Genomic DNA, 27,553 nt, shown 5'->3' with positions numbered 1-27,553 from the left:
CACCTGCCCCTTTCTGCACCTCTTTCATTCTTTGTATCATGACTCCCTGTCAAGTCCCCTACGTACCAAATTTCATTCCATTCTCTCCATAGCATCCCTCTTGTACTCAACAGACAACCTTAATCCTTAATTTCCTGAGATGACACAGGCTGTGAAGCACAGGCCCCCTCAGTGCCCTTTCTCTCTGTCTCAGGAAGAGTGTCACCCCCAGCTAAGGCAAACTCTTTATCTCCTCTCTTACTCTTCTGCCTTAAATGTAGTTCCTGCTAAGTTCTATTTTTAGAGCCTCTTCTCTGCTATGAGCAGGTGCCCAATCAGAGCTTTCTCCAGGCTGTGTGTGGGGTGGGGTGGGGGGCTTTGGTACTCTCTATTGAGCATCTGCACGCTGCCAGGCATGTGGAGATGAAGAGCCCCCACCCACCTGCCACAGCTACACAGACTGCAGATGATGCACTGAAGTGAAAGCATTGTATCTTCCTGCAGTTTCAGGAGAGCGTGAGCCAGACTTTGCTGAAGTATACTTATGTTCTTCCATAAATGTGCAGATTTACTTCATTTTCTTACAGGCATCGTAGTATTCTGTTTTGTTTATTTAACCTGGTCTCTGTCAATAGATACCTAGTTTTGTTACCTTTTGCTGTTACAAACAGTGCTTCAGGGAACGCCCCCGCACGTGTAACTTTGCTGACAACTGCAGCCGTTTTCGTAGTAGGAATTCCTAGAAGTGTTATTGTTGAGTCGAGGGCGTGCACAGGTTTTGCCAATTCCCGCCCCCGCCCCTCCCACGGTTGAACCTGATGCACTTCCAGCAGGTGGGAGTGTAAAACGGGGCCCGGAGCGGCAACGGCCTCCGAGCGGCAACGGCCTCCAAGCGGCAGGTGGCGCTGTGAGCGCGTGTCTGCGGAAGCGGCGAGGGCCGCGCTGACCCACTTCCGGCGGCGGCGGCGGCGGTGGCGCAGGGAGCCGAATCCCGGGAGCTGGCGGGTTGTGGGGCACGATGCCGTATGCCAACCAGCCCACCGTGCGGATCACGGAGCTCACCGACGAGAATGTCAAGTTCATCATTGAGAACACGGACCTGGCGTAAGGTCCCTGAGGGAGGAGGCCGGCGGCTGTGGAACGCGGGGGGCTGGAGTCGGGCCGGGCGGGGGTCACGTCCTTCTAGAGCTGGGCCCCCGTGGCGGGGCTTCCGCTTTGGGAACCGTGAGCGCGGGACTTCGCCGTCGAGGCTGCGGCGTCCTCACGCGGCTTGGTTTTCATCCCTCAGGGTGGCCAACTCTATACGGAGGGTCTTCATCGCCGAGGTGCCCATAATAGGTAAGTGAAACCGGCCTGTCGTGGCCGGCCCCCTCGGCACACCTTGGGGCTCCTGCTCCTAGCGCTTGGTGAGGCTGGGGCGGGGGGTCCTGGGGTGGCTCTGAGAAGACAGCAGTGCTGTACCGTTGGCCCAGGCCGCTAGGGGCCACTTTCACTTACGCGTCGGTGAGGAGCGTGGGTTCGGGAGTCTGCGTATTTGGGTTTGAATACCGTTTTCCCGGACTGTCCCTGTGAAACTTGGGCAAGTTTTTCAACTGTGTGGTGCGGTTTTCCCTGTAATATTCGGACATTAATAGTACTTATAGGGTGATGGCAAGGATTGAATGAGGGAATCCCTATTAAATGCCTTGTGTTCAGGACCAGTAGGTGTGTTTTGATGAATCCGTTCCTTCAGCTGCACTCAGAACATGTAACTGCCAGGCAGTGTGCTAGGAACTGGGAGTGCAGAGCTGCATAGTGCAGGGTTCTTGCCCTCGGGGAGCGCCCAGTGAAGTTGCAGGGCAAAGGCGAATCCACAGATAACAGTACTGCAGGATAGGCGTGGATCAGTAAGTAGCTCAGAAGTAGAACTACAGTGCTGTTGGCGCTTAGAGGAAGGAGGGTGTGCTCTGGTTCCAGCCACCCTGCCCCAGGTATTTTTCACATTTATAAATATATTACAAATCTATACTGAGTGTCCATTCAAAGTTTGGGCTGGAAAAAGAAGTGTAACTCACAGCTGCTGCACTCCTAAGGAAATAAGCAGGCCGAATGATTGGTAAACAAGAGAACATTGTAGTTTCCACCACTACAATCTCTAGTCACTTCTTCAGCTCAGAACTTGGAGTGCTGGTCTAACCTCTCCCTAATCACTCCATGTCTGTGGGCCTCCGTTTCATCATGAGTAAAATAAGGGAGTTGTACTTTTTTAAGATTTTATTTATTTGAGAGAGAGCGCACAAGCGGGGGTGCGGCAGGCAGAGGGAGAGGGAGGAGCAGGGAGCCCGATGAGGGGCTCCATCCCAGGACCCTGGGACCGTGACCTGAGCCGAAGGCAGACGCTTAACCGACTGAGCCACCCAGGTACCCCATGGAGTTGTACTTCGAGGCAATATGACATTACAAATCTAAATGCCATTTTTCCCACAAATTCAGTGCTGCAAGTAGTAGCACCTGCTACATTCCAGGCCACATTGGGAATGCAAAAGTTAAGATATTTGAAGACTCCACCCCAAGGATTTTTCGAAGCTGTGAGGTTGAGACAAGATATATGCAAATACAATACAGGGCAAAATATGACAGGGTAGGGGTGCCTGAGTGGCGCAGTTGATTAAGCATCTGACTCTTGATTTTTGGCTCAGGTCATGATCTTAGGGTTGTGAGATCAAGCCCGGCATCAGGCTCTGCGCTCAGTGTGGAATCTCCTTCCTGCCCTTCCCACACTCGTTCTCTCTTTCAAAAAATTTTTGAAGTATATATATAATACATATATGTATATGACATACATATTGTATGTGTGTGTATATATGTAACAAGTGTCTTTAGTTTGGGCAGAGTCTTGTGAGGGAGGAGCTTGTAGGGAGGGAGTGTTGGTATCTGTATCCTGGAGGTCAAGCAAAGCTTGGTTTATAGGAGCCTCAGAGGATGTTAACCTGCACAGGAGAGGGTTGGGGCATGTGTGGGATGGGTGGTGGTGGTGGGGGGGGGAGTAAGGAGGCAGAGTCAGAAAAGCTTGGTTCATGGTCCTTCTTTGGCTTGGGTTGGGGAAGCAATAGAAAGCATAGGACAATGCAGATTGGGTCCTAACTGTCTGGTCCTCTTCTGACTTCCGTTTCTAGTGTCCATGCCCTTTGGTGGTTGGCCATTTGATTTATGAATTTGTCTGCATGCAGATGTTTATTAATGAATGAATGTGTTTAAGTCAGGTGTGTGTGATAATACAGTTCTTATCCTTTTAGCTCATTGCTGGTAAGCATTGGGTTTGATATTTAGTATACTGTTTCCATTAAAGGAGTTCTCTAAACATTAGTTGATTGAGTGATAATAAAGTGTTAAATGGGGTAATCTGGTCATTGCATCATAAAGTGAGATATGGACCATAAGTCAGTGTTGAGATTTTTTCCCCAACTTTTTAAGTGCCTGAGTAGTTTATGTTCTTGGATTTGGTGTTGACATGAATGACAGACGTAAATGCTTCTCACAGAAATATTTAGTTCAAAGAAACATGTTCCCACTCCCATGAGTATTCTCTAAGTCAGTATTTTGTATGGAACAGGACCCCCCCCCCCCCCGCATTAAATCTGCCTGAGTAGGAAAGGAGGGGCTGTTGCATGTGGTTCCTGTTAAAATGCGGATCCCTGGTCCCCACTTGAGCTGCAGAATCAGCCTCTGGCAGCCTGGCCCAGGCTTTTGTAATTTAGTAAGCACCAGGTGTTTCTTAAATCTTGAGAACCACTGCTGTAAGTCTTTAAATGAATTTGGTGGCTAAACTGCACGTCTGCTTTATTTTTTAGCCATTGATTGGGTTCAAATTGATGCCAATTCCTCAGTCCTTCATGATGAGTTCATTGCTCACAGGCTTGGTGAGTGCGGGTTTTGAAAGGTGAAAGGGAGGGGGGCTGTGCCTGGTATCAGAGGAAGAAGCCTCCTCACTCCCAAGGGGATTTTTAGGTTCTCCTTCTGGCGTGGCCATTTGGACTTCTTTAAAGTGGTTCTTTGTTTCTTCCAGGACTAATCCCCCTCACTAGTGACGACATTGTGGACAAGCTGCAGTACTCCCGGGTATGCGGTGTGATTGGGTGGAAGGGGGGTGGGGGCGGGGGGTTCAGTTCTCAGAGGCATTTTCCCCCACCTCTTACTTCTAACTGTTAGCGTGGAGATGTTGCCTGGAGCCTAAGCAGACATGGGTCCTCCATTCTGACAGGCCTCAGATTGATTAGGTTCGAGGGGCATCAGGGAGTCTCTCCAGCCAGCCACACAAGACAGGGTATACACCAGAATTCCCATTTATACTGAACAGTGGGGCTTGGGCCTTTACAGACTCCGATCTGTTCAGACTCTACTTTCCAGGGTGTGTTTTCCGAGTGACAGGAGGCTGGGAGGCTAAAGGGAGTCAACAGAGGGTTGAGGGGTTAGGAGGGTGTGAGGATGAGAACAAAGGGAGTGAGAACTGGCCCTCACAGCAGCACCTGAGGGACTGGAAGGCAGCTGTTTGTGCCTCTCCCCATAGGTGATGCTCGTTAAATGTGGCCCCTTCCTCTAGGATCGTGTTCTCTGATGATATGTTAATAGGCCTTGGACTTGGTGGGGGCGGGACAGGATTAGGTTCCCTGCTTCCTTTCCCCAGGGCTGCGTTAGGTAACAGCTTGAGACTTCCCTTTTGGTGGCTTTGAGTGATCCTGAATCAGCCCATCTTCTGATATTCCCAAGGGCATATCATTTTTGTGGTAGCTAACTTGATACATGTTATAAATCTATATTTTTTTAAAGAGATGTTTAAGCACACAGACAAGTGTGGAGTTTATCTGACCAGTACTCTCGCTCCTGTCAAACAGCTTGTCATATTCTAACATTTTGTAATATCTGCTTCACATTTCCAGATTTTTGTTTGTAAGAAATGAAACATCAGGGACACCTGGGTGGCTCAGTTGGTTAAGTGTCTGCCTTAGGCTCGGGTCATGATCCCAGGGTTCTGGGATTGAGTCCCGCATCAGTTTCCCTGCTCAGTGGGGAGCCTGCTTCTCCCTCCCCTCCCTGCTTGCTATGTCTGTCGCTATCTCTGTTTCTCTCTTAAATAAGTAAATCTTTAAAAAAAAAAAAAAAAAAAAACCTCACAGATATTGGTGGGGATAGTTGTACAACCAGTTGAAGAGCAGTGTGGCAGTGTCTTGGGTAAAGATATGCATGCCCCAAGACCTAGCTTCCGTCCATTAAATTTTTTTCTAGTATTTACTGAACAAAGATGGTATGGATCTCCCTACCCTGTTTTTGGCTTTTTCTCAAAATCTGCAGAAAAGTTAAAAACCTCAAATAATAAACAGCTATTTATTTTTCACCTTTAGTTGCCAGTTGTTAATATTTTGCTACATTAGCTTTATTTATCCTATCCACATTATTTTTGCTGAACCATTTGAAAGAGAGTTGCAGACACCATGACACTTCTCACCTACTTCAGCATGCTTGTCCTAAGAGTAAGGGTATTTTCCCACATAACCACACTATCATGCCTAGAGTATTAGCATTAACTTGTAATGTTTGCACCGTCCTTACCCAGATTTTCCTAGTTGTCCCCCACACGGCCTTTCTTGCTTTTTGTCTGTGGGCCGGTCATTCATCCAAGATTCATGCATGCATTTGGTTGTTATACCTCTTTAGTCTCTTAATTTCCGATTCCTCTCCTTTCGTTAAATACATTTTTTTAAGGTTGTGTACCATTTCATATTTTTATTTTTCATGACATTTTGATTTTTCCATTTCATATTTTTAAGTTTTGGGTTTGTTAACATATAATGTATTTGTTTCAGGTATACAGGTCTGTGATTCATCAGTCTTACACAATACACAGCGCTCACCACAACACATACCCTCCCCAATGTCCATCACCCAGCCACCCCATCCTTCCCACCCCCCTCCACTCCAGCAACCCTCAGTTTGTTTCCTGAGATTAAGGGTCTCTTATGGTTTGTCTCCTTCTCTGGTTTCATTTTGTTTCCTTCTTTCCTCTTTTCCTCTATGACCCTCTGCCTTGTTTCTCAAATTCCACGTATCAGTGAGATCATATGATACTTGTCTTTCTCGGATGGACTTATTTCGCTTAGCATGATACCCTCCTCTAGTTCTGTCCACGTCGTTGTTGCAATTGGCAAGATTCCATTTTTTGATGGCTGCATAATCCGTTGTGTATATATACACCACATCTTCATCCATTCATCTGTCATTGGACATCTGGGCTCTTTCCATAGATTGGCTACTGTGAACATTGCTGCTGTAAACCTTGGGATGGAAAAACAAAAACCTTGGGGTGCAGGTGCTCTTTCAGATCACTACATTTGTATCTTTAGGGTAAATACCCAGTAGTGCAATTGCTGGGTCATAGGGTAGCTCTATTTTCAACCTTTTTGAGGAATCTCCATACTGTTTTCCAGAGTGGCTGCCCCAGCTTGCATTCCCACCAACAGTGTAGGAGGGTTCCCCTTTCTCCGCATCCTTGCCAACATCTGTTGTTTCCTGAATTGTTAATTTTAGCCATTCTTACTGGTGTGAGGTGGTATCTCATTGTGGTTTTGATTTGTATCCCTGATGCTGAGTGATGTTGAGCACTTTTTCATGTGTCTGTTGGCCATTCGGATGTTTTCTTTGCAGAATTGTCTGTTGATGTCTTCTATTTCTTGATTGGATTATTCCTTGGGTGTTGAGTTTGATAAGTTCTTTATAGATTTTGGATATTAGCCCTTTATCTGATATGTCATTTGCAAATATCTTCTCCTATTCTGTCGGTTGTCTTTTGGTTTTGTTGACTGTTTCCTTTGCTGTGCGAAAGCTTTTTATCTTGATGCATTCCCAATAGTTCATTTTTGCCCTTGCTCCTCTTGCCTTTGGCGATCTGTCTAGGAAGAAGTTGCTGCATCCAAGGTCGAAGAGGTTGCTGCTATGTTCTCCTCAAGGATTTTGATGGATTCCTGTCTCACATTTAGGTCTTTCATCCATTTTGAGTCTATTTTTGTGTGTGGTGTAAGGCAATGGTCCACTTTCATTGTTCTGCATGTGGCTGTCCAATTTTCCCAACACCATTTGTTGAAGACACTGTTTTCCATTGGATATTCTTTCCTGCTTTGTTGAAGATTAGTTGACCGTAGAGTTGAGGGTCCATTTCTGGGCTCTCTCTTCTGTTCCATTGATCTATGTGTCTGTTTTTGTGCCAGTACCATACTGTCTTTTTTTTTTTTTTTTTTTTAAAGATTTTATTTATTTGAGGGAGAGAGAGAGAGAGCACATGAGACGGGGGGAGGGTCAGAGGGAGAAGCAGACTCCCTGCTGAGCAGGGAGCCCGATGTGGGACTCGATCCCAGGACTCCAGGATCATGACCTGAGCCGAAGGCAGTCGCTTAACCAACTGAGCCACCCAGGCGCCCAGTACCATACTGTCTTGATGATGACAGCTTTGTAATAGAGCTGGAAGTCCAGAATTGTGATGCTGCCAGCTTTGCTTTTCTTTTTCAACATTCCTCTGGCTATTTGGGGTCTTTTCTGGTTCCATACAAATTTTAGGATTATTTGTTCCATTTCTGTGAAAAAAGTTGATGGTATTTTGATAGGGATTGCATTGAATGTGTAGATTGCACTAGGTAGCATAGACATTTTAACAATATTCTTCCAGTGCATGAGCATGGAACGTTTTTCCATTTCTTTGAGTCTTCCTGAATTTTTTTTTTATTAAAGATTTTATTTATTTGAGAGAGAGAGAGAGAATGAGAGCACGAGAGGGAAGAGGGTCAGAGGGAGAAGCAGACCCCCCGCTGAGCAGGGAGCCCGATGTGGGACTCGATCCCGGGACTCCAGGATCATGACCTGAGCCGAAGGCAGTCGCTTAACCGAGCCACCCATGCGCCCCCTCAATTTCTTTCATGAGTATTCTAAAATTTTCTGAGTACAGATTCTTCCCCTCTTTGGTTAGATTTATTCCTAGGTATCTTACGGTTTTGGGTGCAGTTGTAAATGGAATCGACTCCTTAATTTCTTTTTTCTGTCTTGTTATTGGTGTATAGAAGTGCAACTGATTTCTGTGCATTGATTTTTATATCTTGCCACTTTACTGAATTCCTGTGAGTTCTAGCAGTTTTGGGGTGGAGTCTTTTGGGTTTTCCACATAAAGTATATCAGCTGCAAAGAGTGAGTGAGTGACGACTTTGCTGATTCGGATGCCTTTTATTTCTTTTTGTTGTCTGATTGCTGTGGCTAGGACTTCTAATACTATGTTGAATAGCAGTGGTGATAGTGGACATCCTCGCCGCGTTCCTGACCTTGGGGGAAAGCTCTCAGTTTTTTCCCATTGAGAATGATACTCGCTGTGGGTTTTTCATGGGTGGCTTTTATGACATTGAGGTATGTAACTTCTATCCCTACACTGTGAAGAGTTTTAATTAAGAAAGGATGCTGTACTTTGTCAAATGCTTTTTCTGCATCTATTGAGAGGATCATAAGGTTCTTGTCCTTTCTTTTATTAATGTAGTGTATTACATTGATTTGTGGATGTTGAATCACCCTTGCAGCCCAGGAATAAATCCCACTTGGTCGTGGTGAATAATCCTTTTATTGTACTGTTGGATCCTGTTGTATTTTGGTGAGAATTTTTGCATCCATGTTCATCAGGGATATTGGTCTGTAATTCTCCTTTTTGGTGGGGTCTTTGGTTTTGGGATCAAGGTAATACTGGCCTCATAAAATTAGTTTGGAAGTTTTCCTTCCATTTTTATTTTTTGGAACAGTTTCAGAAGAATATGTATTAATTCTTCTTTAAATGTTTGGTAGAATTCTCCTGGGAAGCCATCTGGCCCTGGGCTCTTATTTGTTGGGAGATTTTTGATTACTGCTTCAATTTCCTTGCTGGTTATGGGTCTGTTCAGGTTTTCTATTTCTTCCTGGTTCAGTTTTGGTAGTTTATATGTCTCTAGGAATGCATCCATTTCTTCCAGATTGTCTAATTTGTTGGCATATAGTTGCTCATAGTATGTCTTAAAATTGTATTTGGTGTTGGTTGTGATCTCTCCTCTTTCATTCATGATTTTATTTATTTGAGTCCTTTCTCTTTTTGATAAGTCTGGCCACGGGTTTACCAGTCTTATTCTTTGAAAGAACCAGCTCCTAGTCTCGTTGATCTCTTCTACTGTTCTTTTGGTTTCTCTTTCATTAATTTCTGCTCTAATCTTTATCATTTCTCTTCTGCTGGGTTTAGGCTTTATTTGTTGTCCTTTTTCCTGCTCTTTTAGGTGTAAGGTTAGGTTGTGTAGTTGAGAACTTTCTTGTTTCTTGAGAAGGGCTTGTATTGCTATATACTTTCCTCTTAAGACCACCTTTTGAACAGTTCTGTTTTCATTTGTTTCCATGAATTTTTTTTTTTTAAAGATTTTATTTGACAGAGCAAGAGAGCACATGCAGTGGAGGGAGGGAGAAGCAGGCTCCCTGCCAAGCAGGGAGCCCAACACAGGGCTTGATCCCAGGACCCTAGGATCATGACCCGAGCCGAAGGCAGACATTTAACCATCTGAGCCACCCAGGTGCCCCGTTTCCATGAATTTTTTTAATTCTTCTTTAATTTCCTGGTTGATCCATTCATTCTTTAGTAGGATGCTCTTTAGCCTCCATGTATTTGAGTTTTTTCCAACTTCCCTCTTGTGATTGAGTTCCAGTTTCATAGCATTGTGGTCTGAAAATTTGCAGGGAATGATCCCAATCTTTTGGTACCAGTTGACACCTGATTTGTGACCCAGAATGTGATCTATTCTGGAGAATGTTCCATGTGCACTAGAGAAGAATGTGTATTCTGTTGCTTTGGGATGGAATGTTCTGAGTATATCTGTGAAGTCCATCTGGTCCAGTGTGTCATTTAAAGCCCTTATTTCCTTGTTGATCTTTTGCTTAGGTGATCTGTCCATTTCGGTGGGGGGTGTTAAAGTCTCCTACTATTGTATTATTGTTGATGTGTTTCTTTGATTTTGTTATTACTTGGCTTATATAATTGGCTGCTCCCATGTTGGCATAAATATTTATAATTGTTAGATCTTCTTGTTGGATAGACCCTTTAAGTGTGCTACAGTGTCCTTCCTCATCTCTTATTAGAGTCTTTGGTTTAAAGTCTAATTTGAGGGGGCACCTGGATGGCTGAGTCGTTAAGCATCTGCCTTCAGCTTAGGTGATGATCCCAGGATCCTGGGATCGAGCCCCACATCGGGCTCCGTGCTCCACGGGAAGCCTGCTTCTCCCTCTCTCACTCCCCCTGCTTATGTTCCATCTCTTGCTGTGTCTCTCTCTGTCAAATAAATAAAATCTTAAAAATAAATAAAATCTAATTTGGGGGCACCTGGGTGGCTCAGTCAGTTAAATGTCTGCCTTCAGCTCAGGTCATGATCCCAGGCTGGGATCGAGCCCCACATCGGGCTTCCTGCTCAGCAGGGAGCCTGCCTCTCCCTGTCCTCCCAGCTCCTGCTGTCTCTCGCTGTCTCTCTCTCAAATAAATCTTAAAAAATAATAATAATAATAAATCTAATTTGTCTGATACGCCCAGCTTTCTTCTGATGTCCATTAGCATGATAAATGATTTTCCACCCCCTCACTTTAAATCTGGAGGTGTCTTTGGGTCTGAAATGAGTCTCTTGCAGACAGAATATTGATGTGTCTTGCTTTTTTATTTTGGGTTTTTAGGTTTTTTTAAGTTATTTTTACACCCGATGGTGGATCTCGAACTTACGACCCCAAAATCAAGAGTCGCATGCTTCACGGACTGAGCCAGCCAGGCGCCCCCTTCCATTTCATATTTCTGCTAAAGCTCTAGGTTACCTTCCTGCCTCACCTGTGTATGACTGCAGACTATCCAGGTGTGGCCCCTTGTTCTTCCTCATCATCTCAAAAACATCAGAAGCAGGTTAGATTTTCCTGCTGGTGTGAGGGGGAGAACAGTTTGCTTGGTTACATTCCAGTAACTCTTCTTGCCTGAAGTTACACTGTAGCAGATGGTCCCTAACAGAGGCATGGGTTGTTTCCAGCAATAGTTGCTTAAAGAACTATTGATGATTATTGAAGCTGAGTGATGGTTACATGGTAGCAGCCTCTTATACTTGTTCTACTCTTGTGAATATATGAAATTTTCCATAATGGAAAGATTTTGTTTTTAAGAAAAGGTAAGTAGTCTAGAACTTGAAAGGTACTTTTTTGTATTGTGCCCTGGATCATTTTTTATTTTAAACGATGGTGACCTTCCCAAGCTAGTCCACTTAGTTCAGGGGAAGCTGCCCTATAAAGCGTGAAAGCATCATTCTCTTACTTAACGCCTTGGTTCTTGGCAGAAGAGCACCCCGAGGGCCAAGGTGGGATGTTAGCACAGCGTATCCCTGGAGTGTGGTCTGGCAGCTGGCGGAGGTGGAAGGAAAACATGGAGGCCAGTGGGTATAGGTTGTCTCTAAACTGGGAAGTGCGTGCACTGGGCAGCCCGTGAGAACGGTGTACCAGATGGACACGGCCCCCCAGTGCCTAGAGCCTGTGGCCGGCTGTTTTACAGCTGGAAAAATGGAAGGAACAGGGTATGAGAAACAGGGAGCTCAGCATTTGCCATCTCTCCGTGGACTCATTCTTGCTTCTCTTCCTCTGTCAGGACTGCACGTGTGAGGAGTTCTGCCCCGAGTGCTCGGTGGAGTTCACCCTTGACGTGCGCTGTAATGAAGACCAAACCCGACACGTCACGTCTCGAGACCTCATCTCCAACAGCCCCCGGGTCATTCCAGTCAGTGTCTCACCACGTCTTCCTCCTTTTCTCTCAAAGTGGGCCAGACTCAGGTGGTTTGTTACAAGATGCGGATATTCCTTGCGTTACCCTCTGCCTTCCTCTGTCTGGTGCCTAAAAAGTGCTAATAATCCTGGACAGTAGCCAGGGTGGACAGGAACACGGTTGGTGCTGTGTGCCCGTCCTCTGCCACCCAAGGACCCTTTTAAAGGCCATGGTACTGTTTTGACTGAGAAGGCGGTCCCCATGAGGTTCTAGGAGGCACTTCTCTCCCCTCATTCCCAGGTTTGGCAGGTGCTGGAACATAGTTGCTGGAAGAGGTGACTGGGGAGACCAACAGCTCATACATGCCTCTGTTTGGGCTCCCTGCAGGTGACCTCCCGGAACCGAGATAATGACCCCAATGACTACGTGGAACAGGACGGTAAGGGGCTGGAGAACGTGTGTGCATGTGTACCCGCCCTGTCATTTTGCAGGCCAGCATGGAGGCCGAGACCCAGCACAGCCTCTCGTGCCGCCTGCTCTCCTTGTCAGCTGACCTTTGAACTGTTTGTCCAGATTGTGTGGACCTCCAGGGGCCTTCCAGGTCAAAATTCAGGGGTCCGTGTCTCTACCGCCCCTTGACGGCCTTAAACCTCTCCCTGCAGACATCCTCATCGTCAAGCTGAGGAAAGGCCAGGAGCTAAGACTTCGAGCCTATGCCAAAAAGGGCTTTGGCAAGGAGCATGCCAAGTGGAACCCTACTGCAGGAGTGGCTTTTGAATATGATCCTGACAATGCCCTGAGACACACAGTGTACCCCAAGCCCGAGGAATGGTACGTTCTCGTCGGAGTAAAGGCAGGCCTTTAGGGTGGGTTGATGTGGACAGGGCTCTGAGGGAGCGGGGTGGGGGTAGGCTCCCTGCGGACAGCAGCAGAAGCTGCCTGTGCTGACCTGTATTTGACCTCAGGCCAAAGAGCGAGTACTCCGAGCTGGATGAAGATGAGTCCCAAGCTCCCTACGACCCCAACGGCAAGCCAGAGAGGTGAGACCCTCGTCCGGCACCTGAAGGTGAAGCGTGGAAGAACATAGGGTTTTGGTGCGGGCTCTGAGTTGGGGAGACCCTTCCCTCTAGTCCCGGTGCCCGCGAGCTCAGGAAGGATGGAGAACAGTTGAGCCCGTGCCACGTGTATGTCCGAGGGCATATTATGCTCCCCTAGTTATTGGGGCACAGAGGAGCCCTCCAGTTAGCCACTCTGCTCCTACTCTTGATAATTCAACCCCAGGGAAGGGGGGGACCAGGCCAGAGCCAGAAACGGACCTGTCTTCTGATGGTGAACATGAAGCTTTTTGAGGTGGCTGTGGCCTTGAAGTCCTGTAATGTGCAGCAGGACCGCTGTTAGCTGAGTTCCAGGTGGGAAGGGAGTCAGGACCCAGAAGGGAGAGCGCATGATCCAGGGCTGAAGCTCGGACTAGTGAGCCTGCCTCGTGGAGGGCTCACCCGACTCTTCCTCTTAGGTTTTACTACAACGTGGAGTCCTGTGGCTCTCTGCGTCCTGAAACAATTGTCCTCTCAGCCCTCTCTGGATTGAAGAAGAAGCTGAGTGATTTACAGACCCAGTTAAGCCACGAGATCCAGAGTGATGTCCTAACCATAAACTAGCAGCAGCTCACCTGTTTTGGCAGAAAAGGGGTGGGGGGAGTCTAGGCCAGCGCTGGCTCTCTGGTCTCTCTAGAGCCTCTTGTAGCTTTTGGGTCTGGATAGCTGTTGCTCAGGCTTCTTGGCAAGCCATCAGTACCCCCTAGGAAGGTAGCCAAGGGGAAGACGAGTCCCCTTCCAGCCTTGCTCTGTTGCAGACAGATGGCCAGGGGTGCCACTGGTATTTGAGGGCAGGGACAGTTTTTTACTAGACATCTAGGATCCCTGGCCCTGCCCCGATTGCCAGTAGCAGCCCCAGAACCTCCCTTCCAGCCCATTTCCTGATGTGCCTGGGCGGGGTGAGAACTGCAGAGCCGAACTCGCCTCTGCTGGTCATTTCAGGTCTCAGACTTTGTCTAAAAGTTGTTCTCACAGTTGTACCTTGGGCTTCTGGTGAGTACTAGAACCCTCATTCTGGTTGCCTATGAACCCTTCCAGCCCCTGCCCAGAGCCAGCCTACTGGCACTTAAATCCCCGAGTGTCCCTAAGTTGAGAACCCTTAGAGAATAGTGTTAGATACGGGCTGCCCCCCACCCCAGATAAACCCTGTTTTCCTTTTTTTTTTTTTTTAAAGATTTTATTTGACAGGGACACAGCGAGAGAGGGAACACAAGCAGGGGGAGCAGGAGAGGGAGATGCAGGCTCTCCACGGAGCAGGGAGCCCGATGTGGGCTCGATCCCAGGACCCTGGGACCATGACCTGAGCCGAAGGCAGATGCTTAACTGAGCCACCCAGGTGCCCAAACCCCGTTTTTCAAACTTCACTGCCAGTGGCCTGATTAAGATTGGGGGCTGGGGAGCAAGGGCCTTAATCAAGGTCTGGCCTTGACCCCTTTCCCCTAGAGGTAGAGTATGCCCAAAGCAGTTGATTAGGCAGTCTGGTAGGAGTAAGCCGTAAGCCAGGAGAAAGCCCGAGAGCTGGTGCAGAAAGGAAGGGATATTTACTAACAGGAGTTGTCTTTTTAAAAGTTTTTATTTTTGGCAATAAAGAGCACAACATAATCTCCTTCATGCGTCATCGTGCCACTAACTTGAGCCAGCCCTGCCTCGCTCTCCAAGGCCTTTGGCCCCAGGTTCCCATCTTCAGTCTAGTTTATTCCTCTGGGTGGTCATTCCCTGGGTCAGGTTTGGAGCCGAGCTGGCTGTGGCCCCCTCCCCGGATCCAGGGCTCTCTGGGAGGGGCCTCTGGCTGGATCCTCCTGTCACAACTTGAATAGTGGTTATTTACAACAAGGTCTGTTCCCATAACTCAGAACCCTAAAGTATTAAAAAAAACCCACACAAGCAACCCAAGGTTTGATGGGAATAGAAAGATAGCCCTTCTGCAAGGTAGTCAATAAATACCAGCACTAGAAAATCAATTGCTTTTAATTGCATTTCAGCAGGGAGCCTCAGCACCATGTGGGGAAGAGGAAATGGGAAGGGCTCGGTTTCTGAGTGCTTTTGGCTGGCCAGAGGGGGGCTCCCTCTGCTGGGACATCACCTACCCTCGGTCAGTGGGGGGGGGCGGGCAGCGGGGGGTGCTCCCCACAGCAGTCCTGCCGCAGCCTGCCCTCTGGCAGGGAAGAGCTCGGGACTGGCCACCCTCCGTCTGGCTGAGGGAACCAGCACCCCTGGCCCTGGGGGATCTTCTCAGCCTATGAAGCGGGAAGGAGCCTAGGCAAAAATTACATTTTAAAACCAGATTTTCACCTGAGGTGTCAACCAGCTGTCACCTCTGCTCAAAGCTCTCAAGTGCAAGGCTGCGAAGTGGCACCGTGGAAGCTGATCCTTCCCATGCCACATGAGGCCCAGAGGAACAGAGAAGCCACCTGCTGTCCTAGCCCCTGGGGTGCTCGGGGAGAGCCAGCAGTCCCAGCACCAGCCTCGAGCTGTCCCCTCCTCTGGCCCCGGCAGCGGGAGGGCTGTCCCACAGAGGACAGGACTGCTGCCCTCACGTTCAAAAACAGCCTTGACTAGGACCTGGTCATGGGATTAAAAAATGTGTATGTGGGGGGGAGGGAGAAAATCTCATTAATATAGAATATGTCATAAGCCATATATATTAAAATCCTTAACAGTATACAGTCCCACAGGAGCTCCAGCCCTCACACATGCTCTGGTGCTCTGGCCAGCCCTGTGCCTTGGTCCAGGCTCACCCCTGGGGGCAGGGAAGGGACAGCTTGCTCCGTGTCTCTGGGCTCTGGGCCGGCAGCCCCCAGTGGCTGTCCACGGTATGCCGCGGGCCGTCCTGCGGTGCACCGGCCCTGCCGTCACTGGGCTGGGGTCTTGGCCTCGCTGCTGTCCCCCTGGCTGGGCTTTGGCTTTAGCAGGATGAATCGGTTGAGGAGGTCCGTTTCGGAGCTGGCCTGGGCTGCCCCGTACCCCTCACCTGTGGACACAGAGGCAGGCTCAGGCCTCAGGGCCAGGTCCGAGGAGCCCTGTGCGGAAGGCCTCGTCCTCCCCAGCCCCGTGGCGGGGGGGGGGGGGGGGGGGGGGGCACGGCGGGGACTCACCAGTGTAGCTGGAGGCCTCGGCCATGTTCTGGGAGCCCGTGATGTGGTGCCAGTAGGCGCTTCGGGGCAGCATGGCGGTGGGCGTGCAGGGGTACGAGTAATGTTCTGTGCCCTGGTTCAGCAGCTGCGGGGCAGAGGCCCTCCCTTCAGCTCTGGGGGCCGTGGCTGCCTCCCAGCCGTCAGCCCTACGGCCTGCCCCCCCTGGCTTCCCTGGTTCCCCGGACTGGCTGATGCCCAGAGCCTCACCCGCACGTTCTTCTCCATCTCCAGCAGCACGCGCTTGTGCTGCTCAGCGATGGCCAGGGTGGCACTGTGGACCCGCTGGTAAATCTGTTCCCCTTCCTGGGTCTGGAAGGTGTAGAGCCCTTCCCCAGCATCGCACATCCTAGGGATGCGAGAGGCACAGAGGGCGGCGTGGTGGGGGCCGTACCACACGCTGGCCGCACCCCGGGCCCTCTGGGGAACAGGCAGGGCTGGCGGCCGGAGGGCCGTCCGCACAGCCCAGACATGCCGGGCCGTTTGTGGGTACCAGGTGGGTTCAGTGTTTGACAAGAACCCGCCCACTCGGTCTTTCTCGCCCCTCTGGTCTGCGCACCCGTCAGCCTTCCTCCGTCTGAGCTTTCTCGAACCAGTTTGCAGATGAGGAAACAGGCACGCAGGCAGTCAGTAAGCAAACCCGGGTCATACAGAGGATTCCGCAGCATGTACGTCGAGGCCCGCTGGCTGCGGAGTTCAAGCTATAGGTTGCCCAGTCCTCACTGTAATGCTACGAGGGGGTGTGCTTTTCTGATGCCCTATTCGGCAGTGAAGAAACGAAGCCCCTGCCCACAGACACAGCTGTAAGCCCCGGCACCCGCTCTGACTTGAGCCCAAGCAGCTTGACTTTGGTAAACAGCTGCGCCCTACCTGCCTGCGTGAGCCTTGACGTGTTCATCCGTAAAATGGGAATCTTACATTCCCTTCTGGTTTTCTGTGCTGATAGATAACTAAAGCTCCCAGCACCGTGCGTGACCACGGTGGGTCAGGGCAGGGAGGCGAGAGGGTCCTACCGGCCAGCCTCGAAGGTGAAGCGCGTGGCGTCCCGGCCGTAGCGACGCAGTGAGCACAGGGGCCACGAGACGAGCTTGGCTCGGGGGTTGTGTACGTCCCAGAGGTAGATGTTCTCGTGGGTGATCTGCAGCTTGCACTCGCCGTACACGTCCAGGTTGGGGCAGGGCAGCAGGAAGACGTTGAAGCGGTCTGCAGAGGGAGAGGAGCAGGCCTGGAGCCTCCCCAGGGGAGGATCCCCCCCCCTCCGCCGCTGCCCCCTGCCAGCGCCAGGCCTCACCTGTCTGCTCACACTGCACCCCCGGGGCCAGGAGGTCCGGCTCGCCCAAACTGATATCGTTGAGTCGCGAACCCAGACACTCCACGGACAGTGTCTTGTACCATTCCTCCGCCTCCAGCTCTAGAGAAAGGGGGAGCTCGTGCCAGCCCAGGGTCCCCCAGCAGCCCACCCCATCTGCCTCAGCTTGAAGTATTCCCACCATGCAGGGCAGGGAGGGCAAGGCCAGTGGCTTCTGCCTGCCTGTCCCACCTCATCCTGGTGACCTGCTCCCTCAAAGGCCGCCCCCTACTTTCACCCCCACTCATCATACCCAGCCAGGGCTGGTCCTGCTCTGCCTCCTCCCGACTGGACCATGACTGGCCCCGGGGAAGGCTGGACGGAAGCCCGCAGCCCCAGCTCCTCACCTGAGTCGCAGGTGAAGGTACGCGCCGAGTCGTCAGTGAATATGATGGCCACCGCCTGCCTCTTGGTCTCCTTGGGGAGCCGCGTGACACACTTGACATTGCTGATCTCGGTCACCTGGGACAGTGTCCACAAGGGACTGAGCCAGGCTGGAGAGCCACCGTCTACATCCCCCCCCCCCAGTTGTGCCATCCCCAGGAGGGTGCTCGCGGACCTCAGGACTCAGCAATTCATCACTGCTACAGACGGGGAGCTAGGGCCCAGGCCCCCCTAACCTTGGGGCAGCCTCGGAGGCACACTGACTTCTCATCCGGATACTTCTCCAGCCGCTGGGGCCCCTTGCTGGAGGATTTCCGGAACACCAGCCAGCACCTCCGGTAGATCTGTGGGGTGAGACAAGATGGCGGGGGTGGGGGGTGGGGGGTCAGGCCTCCTGGGACCACTGCCGCCCACATGGCCCTGAAGTTACCCTTGCCTACCGCAGGGGGGCAGTGCTACCCAGCCTTCCCCGGAGACCCAGCCCAGGAGATAACCTGGGGATGGCAGACACCAGCAGCGACACCTCCTGGGGGACGGCCCCCTCCCCAGATTGAGAAAGCAGGCATTTCTTTGCTGGCTCTGAAAGGCTGTTTCACAAAAGGTACTGAGTCACCAAGTACTGTGCGCTCAGCTCTCAGTTTAACAGAAATAGCCAACCAGCATTTACTGAGTGCTTCCCATTTGTACTCAGCACTCCTCACAGTTAACCTCAGGGTCACTCTGGAGGTTGGTTTATCATCTGCACTCTACAGATAGGGAACTGAGGCACCAAGAAGTCAAGTCACAGCTGATAAATGTTGGGGCCAATATTTTAAAAAGGCTGGCTCGGCCCAGAGCTGATACATGGAGCCCACTGCATAAACATGCTGTCCAGGACTCGGCTGTGTCCGCCACAAGGGAGGGCGTGTCCCCTATAGGGACAGGGACTAGACCCTTGTGCGGGCTCGCAGCCTGCACATCACCCCGGCCCTTGCTCTCAGAGCCGGTGGAGGGCTCTGGATGTGGATCATACCCGCCCCTCCCGTCCCTGGCTGCCCTCTCTTCATTCTCTGACACCCCGGACTGTAGGGGGCCAGGATTAGTTCCCTGTTCAGTTGGGAAGCCAGAGGCTCTCAGGTAAAGGGGCAGTGCCTCGGGGTCGCCCCAGAGCACGGGGCCTTCCCAGGCACGGCTCCCTCCTGGCCAACCCCGCCAATGACCCTGTGCCTAAGACCGCCTACGTTCTCTGCAGCTTCATGCACTCCTCCCGACAGAGGAGCCAGGGGCAAACCGGCTTGGCAAAGCCCCTCAGGGGCGGCCTAGCCACCTGCCCAGGCTGCTGACTTTTCCTTCCCGGCCCCCTCAATCCCACGCTCTCTTCCAGCCCAGAGTCTGGCCGGGATGCACCCACTCCGTCAGCGAGCACTCCAGAAACCTGGCACAGCCCATTCCCAAGGAATCTCCGGTTCACCCTCTTACTGGCAACCGTAGGGAGGCGGAGGGGAGCCAGAGCAGAGCGGAGAAAGCAAGGTGGCCAGAGCCCCAAGCCCGCGGCCCCTCCACGGCCCGCTCTGCCATGCGGCCACCAGGTCCCCATGCCAGGAAACCACTCAGAACCATTAATGGCTCCTATCTGGGGCTCTAGGAGGCATGTCTGCCCCAGTCCGCATGGCCCTGGCGCCACCCCTGGCCTGGCCGCCTAAACCACAGCAGCCCTAGGTCTCCACTGGGCAGCTCCTCTAGGCCAGACTGTTTTCCTCTCAGAATCTGTCCTCCCGTCCTGGTAACCTTGCCAGCACAGCTCTGCTGAATGAGTGAAGAACCATACGAAGAGCCCGTGAATGAACGCACGGACCAGTGAAGGAGCCGACCAGCTCGGGCTCCGCGCGGCCTGCGGCGTGGGGGCAGAGGCCCAGGGCCTGAGCACCCTGGTTGCCTGGTTACAGACAGATACACACACACACACACACAGCCCTGGGGAGCCACTGTGCTCAAGAGCCCTCTTTCCCCACTTCTCATGGTCTTTGATCAGCACTTCCGAACTCTGCCATAGCTCTGCCAGACGAAGGCCCCGGCGGGAGAAGGGTCTGCCCCCCTCTTTCCGCCCCTCCCACCTCACCTTTGTGAGCCGAGACAAGAAGGGCCGCCCTGGGACAAGAAGGGCCGGGTGACTGAGCCCCTCACATCAGACCTGCAGGGGGAAGCTGAATCCCCCAGGCAGAGGGAGACCCAAGTTGGGTCTGGCCACAGCCCACACCCCGGCTCCCAGCCCCTCGCTGTGCCCACCTGCAGGCCACTTGGTTCCCAGGTCTCCTCCTGGAACAGGCCCGATACTGAGCCCAAGTGGCGGCCTTAAGGGGCTTGCCTTTCTGGTACGCTCTGCCCAGTACAGGGCCTGGGCCCAAAGAGCCCCTGGAGACCGGTAGACCCCGGCCCACAGGAACGAGGAGCCATACTAGAAGCTGGGCCCCTACTCCCTTGGGCCGCCACCTCAGCTTCAGCTTCTCTCCTTGTTCTGTGCACCAGGTGGGCTCCCCTCTCCCCCCGCCCCCGCTCAGCACAACAGCAAGGCGGCTGATGCCCACCAGGGCCCCGTCTCCCGGGCTGGAACCCAGGTTGGGATACAAATTCAAATCCAGCCAAGCCTTCCGACGTGCCCACAGCTCAGCCACTGCACTCGGCCTGGACAGCACACACCCCACAGGGCCCGCAGGGCCACAGACGGGGAGGAGGGGCAAGAACCACCCTTCTCTCAGGCCAGCCCTGTTCAGTCTGGTATCCGGGCAGGGAAGCCGTCTGAGAGCTCTACTCCTCCCCCACCCCACTCAGGCTGAGCCAGGAAGCCTTGAGCACTCCGATCCCACCCCACCGCCATCAGGGCAACGGGGGAGGGGAGGGGGAGAGAGACAGGGAAGGGGGGCGGGAAACACAGACTTCGGCCAACTCCGTTGGGAGGGTTACCTTCCTACTGGGGAGGGTGCGGCTACCAAGACCCCTCATTGGAGGTGGGGGAGGGTGGGCAGGGGAAGAGAGGCAGCTCTTGGACAACCTCACCAAGATCACTAAGTTGGTCCCCGGAGCCCCTGCTCAGGCCCTGCGGGGCGGGCGGCAGAGGTGTGTCTGAGGCCTCATCCCCACAGACCCGCTGAGCCCCCAGCTCTGGGCCAAGCACCCCGCGAGCAAGGAGCCTCCGCCAACAACTTGGGAGGCAAGCAGCCTGTCCCAGAGCCACCGGCCATCCTGCCCTAAGTTCCCATTCATAAGCCACATGAATACCAGCTTCTGCACCCTCTGCGCCCTCCCACCACTGCCCTGCCCGCCCCGCCGGCGACCGCTCTCCTCTCCCAACACTTCTCTAACAGGGAGAGCAATAACCGAGAGAAATACCGAAGGAGCCGCACACAGAAAGCCACGGGCGGCTGGGGGACACGACGGACGTAAAGGAGGCCAGGGAGGGGAGGGGAGACGCGGGGCGGCGAGGCCGGGAGGCGGCGGGCGGGGGGGAAGGGGGCCGGGGGAGGCGGGTCTCTGCTCCAACGCGGCCCCGCAGCCGCCGGCCAGGCCACAACTTCAACAATGGCAGGGGAGCCGCCTGCCCGTCGGCGGCCACCACTGGCCCAGCCACTGGGACGCCGGCCACGGCCGCCTGCGGGGGGGGGGGCGGAGCGCAGGCGGCACATGCCGGGCAGCCGCCGGCCACAAGCCTCGAGACCACGAGTGCGCGACGCCGGCCCCGCGGGCATCCGCAGCCCGGCTCCCCCCACCCCGGGCTCCCGGCCGGCACCCCCCCCCCGCCGGCGGCTCACCCCCAGCTTCCTGCTCTTCATCTTCACGTAGCCTTGCTTGACGATGTCGTTGAAATTGGTCGCCATGGTCTCCCCCCGCCCCCCGCCGCCCAGCCGGGGCGCCGGGCCGGGCGCGGGGAGGGCTGCCCAGGTGGCCTGGGTTTCCGGATCCTCCTATCACCTGTTCCAGATCTCCGTCGGCGGGGCCGCGCCGGCCGCTCCTCACCTCGCCCGCCTCAGCATTGTTCTAGCCGCTCCTCTGCCCGGCGCCGGCTGGAAAGAAGAATGACAGGGAGATTAGACAGTGACATCTTTCTCTTCCCCTGGCTGTCTCGCTCTTTTTTTCCTTCCTCTTCCCACACTGCTCCCTCCCTCCTCCCGCCCTCCTTCCTTCCCTTCCCTCCCCACCCCGGGACGGCAGAACCATTCAGGAAAACCGAGGTGGAGGCCGCAGCGAGGAAAATGGTCCAGCCCAGTCCCCTCCCTCACGGCTGGGGCTGGCAGTTAACCCCTTCCTGGGAGGACTGGCGCTGGCTCCCACTATGGAGCTGGGGACAGAGGGAGGTGGCCCGGGAGCTGCGGTCCCGTGTCCCCTGTCCCGTTACCACTCTGGAGCAGACTTAGGGTGACCGGCCCAGGGCCAGGCCCCCTCCCATGCCCAGGAACCTCACGGGAGAGCCTTCCAAGAGAGGGGAGGCGGGGGTTCCCAGGAGATGGCACAGAGTCTGGGGTCTGAGTGAACCCCACACCCCCCGAGGTTCGAGGTTCGTTCAGGACAATTTGCCTTGTCAATCTCAGTAGACCCCTCTGCCCCACCCCATTCTATACCTGGTTCTCTCCAGCCCACTCAGGCCCTCCTCCCGGCCCCTGAACTCTTCAGCAGCTCCTCTGGGTGCTGCTTCCTGGGTGGGTGGGAGGGCAGAGTCCGGTGGGGCGGGGCGGGGCGGGCCCCCAGATAAGCCTGAGGAATGTGCTGGGCCGGCTGGAGGTGGCCACTGTGGAGGCAGTCACCTCGGCCTGGCACTGTGCTAGGAAAACCGGCTGGTCTGCAGGGCCGCGGGCGCTGCAGTGCCCCATGTCCTGAGCATGGACGGGAGTTAATTAGAGAGAGCACCAGCAGTCACCTGGGCCTGGGGTGGAGGACACAGCTAGAGACCCGTGAGGAGCACCAAGGGGGATGCCAGCAGGGCCGCTCAGAAGCGGGCAGATAAACACATAGCTGGGACGCAGACTAGGGGAGGCGGGGGTGTCTCAGCAATGACGCGGTCCAACATACCCATTCTACAGATGGGGAAAAGAAAGTTGCCCAGAAAGGAGAAGCAGCAGGGCTGAGGTCACACAGCAACTCTAGGGCGCAGCCAACGATGAATGAGAAGTCTCGGACCGGGTGATGGAGGCAGGCCCAGGGGGGTGGGAATGTCCTGCGGACAGGCTGCCTACCAGCACTGAAGCCCTCCCTGCCCCCCAGGCGCAGCAACACGGCCCCCCGTGTCTCCAGGATTGCTAGGTGGGAACGCGGCACCATTTCTGGGGTCGGCTGGGCGTCTGTGCTGTCAGGATGAAGCCCTGGGGCCGGCGTGCTGCTGTATCTGCCAGCAACGTGGCATTAATTCTCTCCCGAAGGACTGTCTGCTGAGTCCCTAACAAGGAACAGATGGGCCTACCCCAGTGGGCACACACAAACAAGGGGAGGGGCGGAGAGGGTAATGCTCCCCTAGCCCACCTGCACCTGACAGCCTCTTCAGCACACCCTCAGCTGCCTCCCTGCCCACTCACTCCCGCTAGCCCAGCCCCCTGGGGTCCAAGGCCCTCCCAGATGGGACACCCCAGGGCTCTGCTTTCCGCCTGTAAAGTCTGGTCTAGGCTCCCCTCCCCAGCACTGGCCCCAAGCAGCCCTGCCACACCTGGGCTCTGGCCGGCAGAGACTGGAAAGTCGGCGAGGACCCCCCCTCCGTAAAATTCCCCTCCAAGATGACAGCAGGCTGGCCACGAGGCCTCTGGGTTCACTCAAGGCAATCTGGGATGTGGCACAGTCAGGAATGTGAATCTAGCGGCCTGGCGGCTCTGGGTACCCACTTCACTTCTCTGTGCCTCAGTTTCCCCATCTACTTTAAAAGAGGAAATAAATCCATGGGCATCGTCTGCCCACTTGGGACCCAGAGCTTCTGCCTTGAAAACTAAGGCTACTTTTATTTTAAAGGCTGTGAAACCACCATAACCAAGCCTTCCACCTGCCCAGTGCAGGCCCCTTGTCACGGCTCCACCGACCGGCTACCTTCCCAAGCGACTGTGATGCCAAGCTCTCAGCACACTGCCGTGTCCGCCTGTGCGCAGGCCCACGCCCCAGGCCCTAGAGTCAGCCCCGCAGAAATAAACCAGCGGAAGAGCAAGCTGACACGGGAAGCCTGGGTAGCAAAGGGCTTGGCGGCTCACCTGGCCACACTCAGTCCCTAATGGAGTTTGCAAGACCAAGGCCCAGCCTGGGAGCCACAGGTTACAGCAAAAGGGAGTAAGGGAGGGAGGGGGAAAGGCCAACAGGTGGACCCACAAATCTGACGGGCAGCGGGATCAGGCGTCGGGGGTACCCAGCACGAACACATCCCCTGAGGGACTGCACTGCGTGGAGCTGGAGAGGGAGGCCCCGGCGGGGCGCGTGGCTCCGTGGTGCTCGGAAGGCCAGGAACAGGGCTGAGGCCACTTTCCCCATCACTGCTGAGCTCCCACCTGCTCAGCCTCTCACGAGTCCGCTCGTGGCCGGGAAGAATGCCCCACTCCTTCAGGGCCTGAGGTCTCGGGCCTGGGAGCTCAGCTCCGAATACCCCGAAAAGCTAAGCAGAGTGCCCAGCAGGGCCCCCATTCCCCCCTCCGAGCTCGGCGTCAACATGGCCGCTCAACCAGACACAGGACCCACCCTGAGCCGGGCCACTAAGGGCTCCTGTCCAGAGAGGGCCCTTTCCCCAGCTCTCCCCAGGAAGGGCAGGGGTCCTGCGGGGCAAGGGCACGGAGACTCCCCGGTGCCCAGCAGAGCAGCGGGGACAAGGCCCATGCCCACCTACCCCCTAGGGCAGAAGCACGCCCTCCCTGCACCTCGATTCTGCCTGGGGGCTTTGGCTCTGGGACAGACGCTACTTGCTGCTGTGGGCAAAGCAATGGCTGAGCAGGAGCAGCTGCCTGCCTGGCTGGGCCCCCCCACCCCAGGACAGACAGGATCCTATCAGGGCTTTGGGGACAGCCCTACCTGCACCCGCTGTCATCTCGCCATCTCACCCCCGGCAAAGATCCTATCGGCAAGATTCTCTGCGGCACCAGGGACATTTCCCATCACCTCTACTGGGGCCCTCTCCCCTCCAGCGTGATGCTTATCAGGGGCCAGGATGGGATTCCCCCATCCTACCCTCTGCCTCCACCCCTGCAAACCCCCTCATGGGGAACCACCGCCCCTAACACGGCAGGTCTCATCCCAGGTGGGTGGCAAAAACAGATCTGGACAGAGAGGAACAGAGGGAGGAGGGAACATCTGCACAGCCACGGTGTCCTGGGCCCTTAAGTCAGGAAAGTGATGCTATGCTGGCGCACAACGCCACCCTGCTCTCTCCTGGTCCCTCGCCCAACGCTCTGGGCTCATCTCCCCCCGCAATGTATGCATGGGCGCCTTCTATCCGTTCCTCAACATGCCTAAATCCTTCCCACGCAGGACCCCTGCACTAGCTGTTCCACGCCTACAACACTGTTCGCTCAGACGGTCCAAGGTTCATTCTACCGCGTCATTCAGGTCTCAGCTCAAACGTCACCTCCTCTGAGAAGCCTTCCCTGACCACCCTGGCCAAAGAAGCCTGCCAGTCAGTCTCCATCCAGCCTCACTGTCTTCCATCACACACATCACTATAGGGTTGTCTTCTTCCTTCATCTCTTCCTTTGCTGCTCGACCACTCTCTGTCTCCTAGAACACTCTAGAACATCAGTGCCTTGTCTACTTATATATAGCTCCATCCCAGTGCACAGACTGGTGCCTAGTGCAGAGTAGGTGCTCAATAATTGGGGACTGAAAGCATCATTGTCTCCAGGATTTGTCCTCCTCCTCCTCCCTCCCACCGCCACTCATATCCACCTGGCAGGACCCAGCTCAACTTCCAGAGGCCTGGAAGCAGCGACGGGCTCCCACTTCCCCGGGTCCCAGGGCTTTCACAGGGCTGACCGTCATGGCCAGCAAACTGTTGTTCCTGGAGAACCAGCCGGGCCCCAGACCCAGTTGAGTTCAAAGCTGCCTCGGGGGAGAGAGTACTGCTGACGCTGCGTCCAGGCCTGGCCAGGCTGCCTCGACCTTGGTCAGAGTTGTAGGGTAGGGTGTTCTGCCCGGTAAGGAGGATTGAAAAGTAGGCAGCACCCAAGCACACAGAGGTCAGCAACGGGGTGGGAGGGGGCACAGCTCCTGACAACCCATCCTGGAAGGGGGGCAGAAATGGCCTGCGCTTGAGCCCCATCTCTCTGCCAGGGGCTAGAAGAGAATCCGCACTAAACAAGACCAGCCTCTAACCACTGCCGTGAATCCTGCTGGGCCTCTCTCACTGCCCTTGACCTGCAGCCCCCTAAACCCCAAATGCTCCATCCCAGTGTCCTGGCAACTGCCACGCACCCACAGCGTGGGACTGGCCTGCACAGAGGCCCTGCTCTGCCCACGTCACCCAGGTGCTCAGCCTCTGCGCATCCCTCTTTGCTGTGACAAAAAGCATTTAACTGGAAGCAGGGCCTTGGGGGCTCCGGGGGAGAAGGTGGGCAGTCCCCCAGGGCCAGGGGAGGAAGGTTCCAGGAAAAGAGGGGAGCTGGCCATGAGTTTAAGTTGTAGGATAGCAACCATTTGCAGGTGCGGGTGGGCAGTTTTGCAGCTGGGGTAGAGAAGTCTCTTGGAATTTGGGGAAGTTGAGAGAGAGAGCAGGCCATGGGGAGCAGGAAAGTGGGGAGGATGGGGGCTGCGATGGGCTAGGATATCCCCTTGGGGATGGCAGGCCCAGAACAGCGAGCACAGGGGTCTGGGCGTCTCCAGCTTGTGTGGGGCAGGGGTGAGGGCAGGCCCCGACCTGGGCTCCCCTGGAGAGGAGAGCTGGGGTAGGTGGAGCTCGGGGAGAGTTTCAGGGTCCCGGGTGGGGGCGGGCGGCCCAGGGGGCGCTTTTGCGGGCGGGTCCCCGAGGGCCCCTCCGCCGACAGGGTAGGTAGGTCCCATGGGCTTGGAGAGTTCCCGGGCTGGAGTCGCCGAGGGTCTCGCGGGCTCGGGCGCGGCCTAGGACCCCCTCCCCGCCTCGCGCCCCCCAAGTTACCTGGGCGGCAAGGCCCGGGCCCGGGGCGCTTGCTCGGCGGGCGGCGGGCCAGGCTCATGCCCGCATCACGGCGCGGCCGGCGGGGGCAGCGGGGCGGTGGCGGCGCCGCTCCGAGTGTGGAGCGCGAGGGAGGCGCGGCCGCCCGGCGGGGCTCCGGCAGAGACTCGACTGCGTTGCCCCCGCCGCCGGCGTCCCGCCCCGCCCCGCCCCGCCCCACCGCCCCGAGGCCCGCCCCCGCCGTATTCCTTCGAGCCGCGGGACACCTGCTTCCGCCCCGGCCCCCACAGCTCGCCGGCGCCGCCCCTTCAGCTCGCCCTCGGTAACCTGCCCAGCCCCACCGCCCCTCCCTGGGTCCCCAGTCCCAGCCTCCTATCGCCTCCCAGCCCCTGAAAGCTGAACCCTAGAACAGCTCCCAGCCCCCAAATCTCAACCCCCAATTCCTTCAGGAATCACACGCGCGCGCACACACCCAGTGCTCCCCTATCCCCAGTAGGACTCCCAGGTCCCTCCAAGCCCAGCCTCCCCAAAACCTCCTCAGCGGTCCCCCCAACCCTCCACACACACACTCGTAGCGTCAACAGCACCTCTACCCCACAGGTCCGCCCCCCTAGCAGTCTGACAGTCTCTCCCTCCCCTGGCCTCCACTCTACCCTCAAAACACCCAGTACTCCCATTCTCAGTCCCCCTGAGACTTTGGCCTTAAGTCCAAACCCCATTCCTCCGTGTCACCCCCCAGCGCACGCACTC

The 27,553-nt window shown here is 54.8% G+C and overlaps 2 protein-coding genes across 3 annotated transcripts; one reads left to right on the top strand and one right to left on the bottom strand.

The window, feature by feature from the left end:
• Window positions 1-922: 922 nt before the first annotated feature.
• On the top strand, window positions 923-14,473 carry POLR2C (RNA polymerase II subunit C). Its single transcript, XM_035025130.1, has 9 exons — window positions 923-1,083; window positions 1,268-1,317; window positions 3,810-3,878; window positions 4,025-4,077; window positions 11,660-11,788; window positions 12,161-12,212; window positions 12,436-12,604; window positions 12,739-12,813; window positions 13,287-14,473. Exons 1-9 carry the CDS (start codon window positions 998-1,000, stop codon window positions 13,429-13,431), a joined length of 828 nt encoding a protein of 275 aa, XP_034881021.1. The 5' UTR covers window positions 923-997; the 3' UTR covers window positions 13,432-14,473.
• Window positions 14,422-26,949, bottom strand: DOK4 (docking protein 4). Of its 2 annotated transcripts, none has more exons than XM_035025127.1 (9): window positions 26,807-26,949; window positions 21,516-21,767; window positions 17,967-18,074; window positions 17,694-17,808; window positions 17,290-17,409; window positions 17,012-17,201; window positions 16,209-16,347; window positions 15,963-16,086; window positions 14,422-15,838 (listed from the first exon to the last, which is right to left on the bottom strand). In XM_035025127.1, the coding sequence occupies exons 2-9, from the start codon at window positions 21,579-21,581 to the stop codon at window positions 15,720-15,722; spliced, it is 981 nt and encodes a 326-aa protein (XP_034881018.1). In that variant the 5' UTR covers window positions 21,582-21,767; window positions 26,807-26,949; the 3' UTR covers window positions 14,422-15,719. The 2 variants fall into 2 exon arrangements, with proteins under 2 accessions (XP_034881018.1, XP_034881019.1); XM_035025128.1 differs by lacking the exon at window positions 14,422-15,838 and adding an exon at window positions 16,558-16,685 and having other exon boundaries at window positions 15,997-16,086.
• Between the last annotated feature and the right edge of the window lie 604 nt (window positions 26,950-27,553).

Source organism: Mirounga leonina, unplaced genomic scaffold (assembly GCF_011800145.1).
Source record: "Mirounga leonina isolate KUSES-001 unplaced genomic scaffold, KU_Mleo_1.0 Mir_180, whole genome shotgun sequence".
NCBI classification, from domain to species: Eukaryota; Metazoa; Chordata; class Mammalia; order Carnivora; family Phocidae; genus Mirounga; species Mirounga leonina.
The sequence above is the reverse complement of the archived record's forward strand: the minus strand, read 5'-3'. Positions and strand labels throughout refer to the sequence as shown.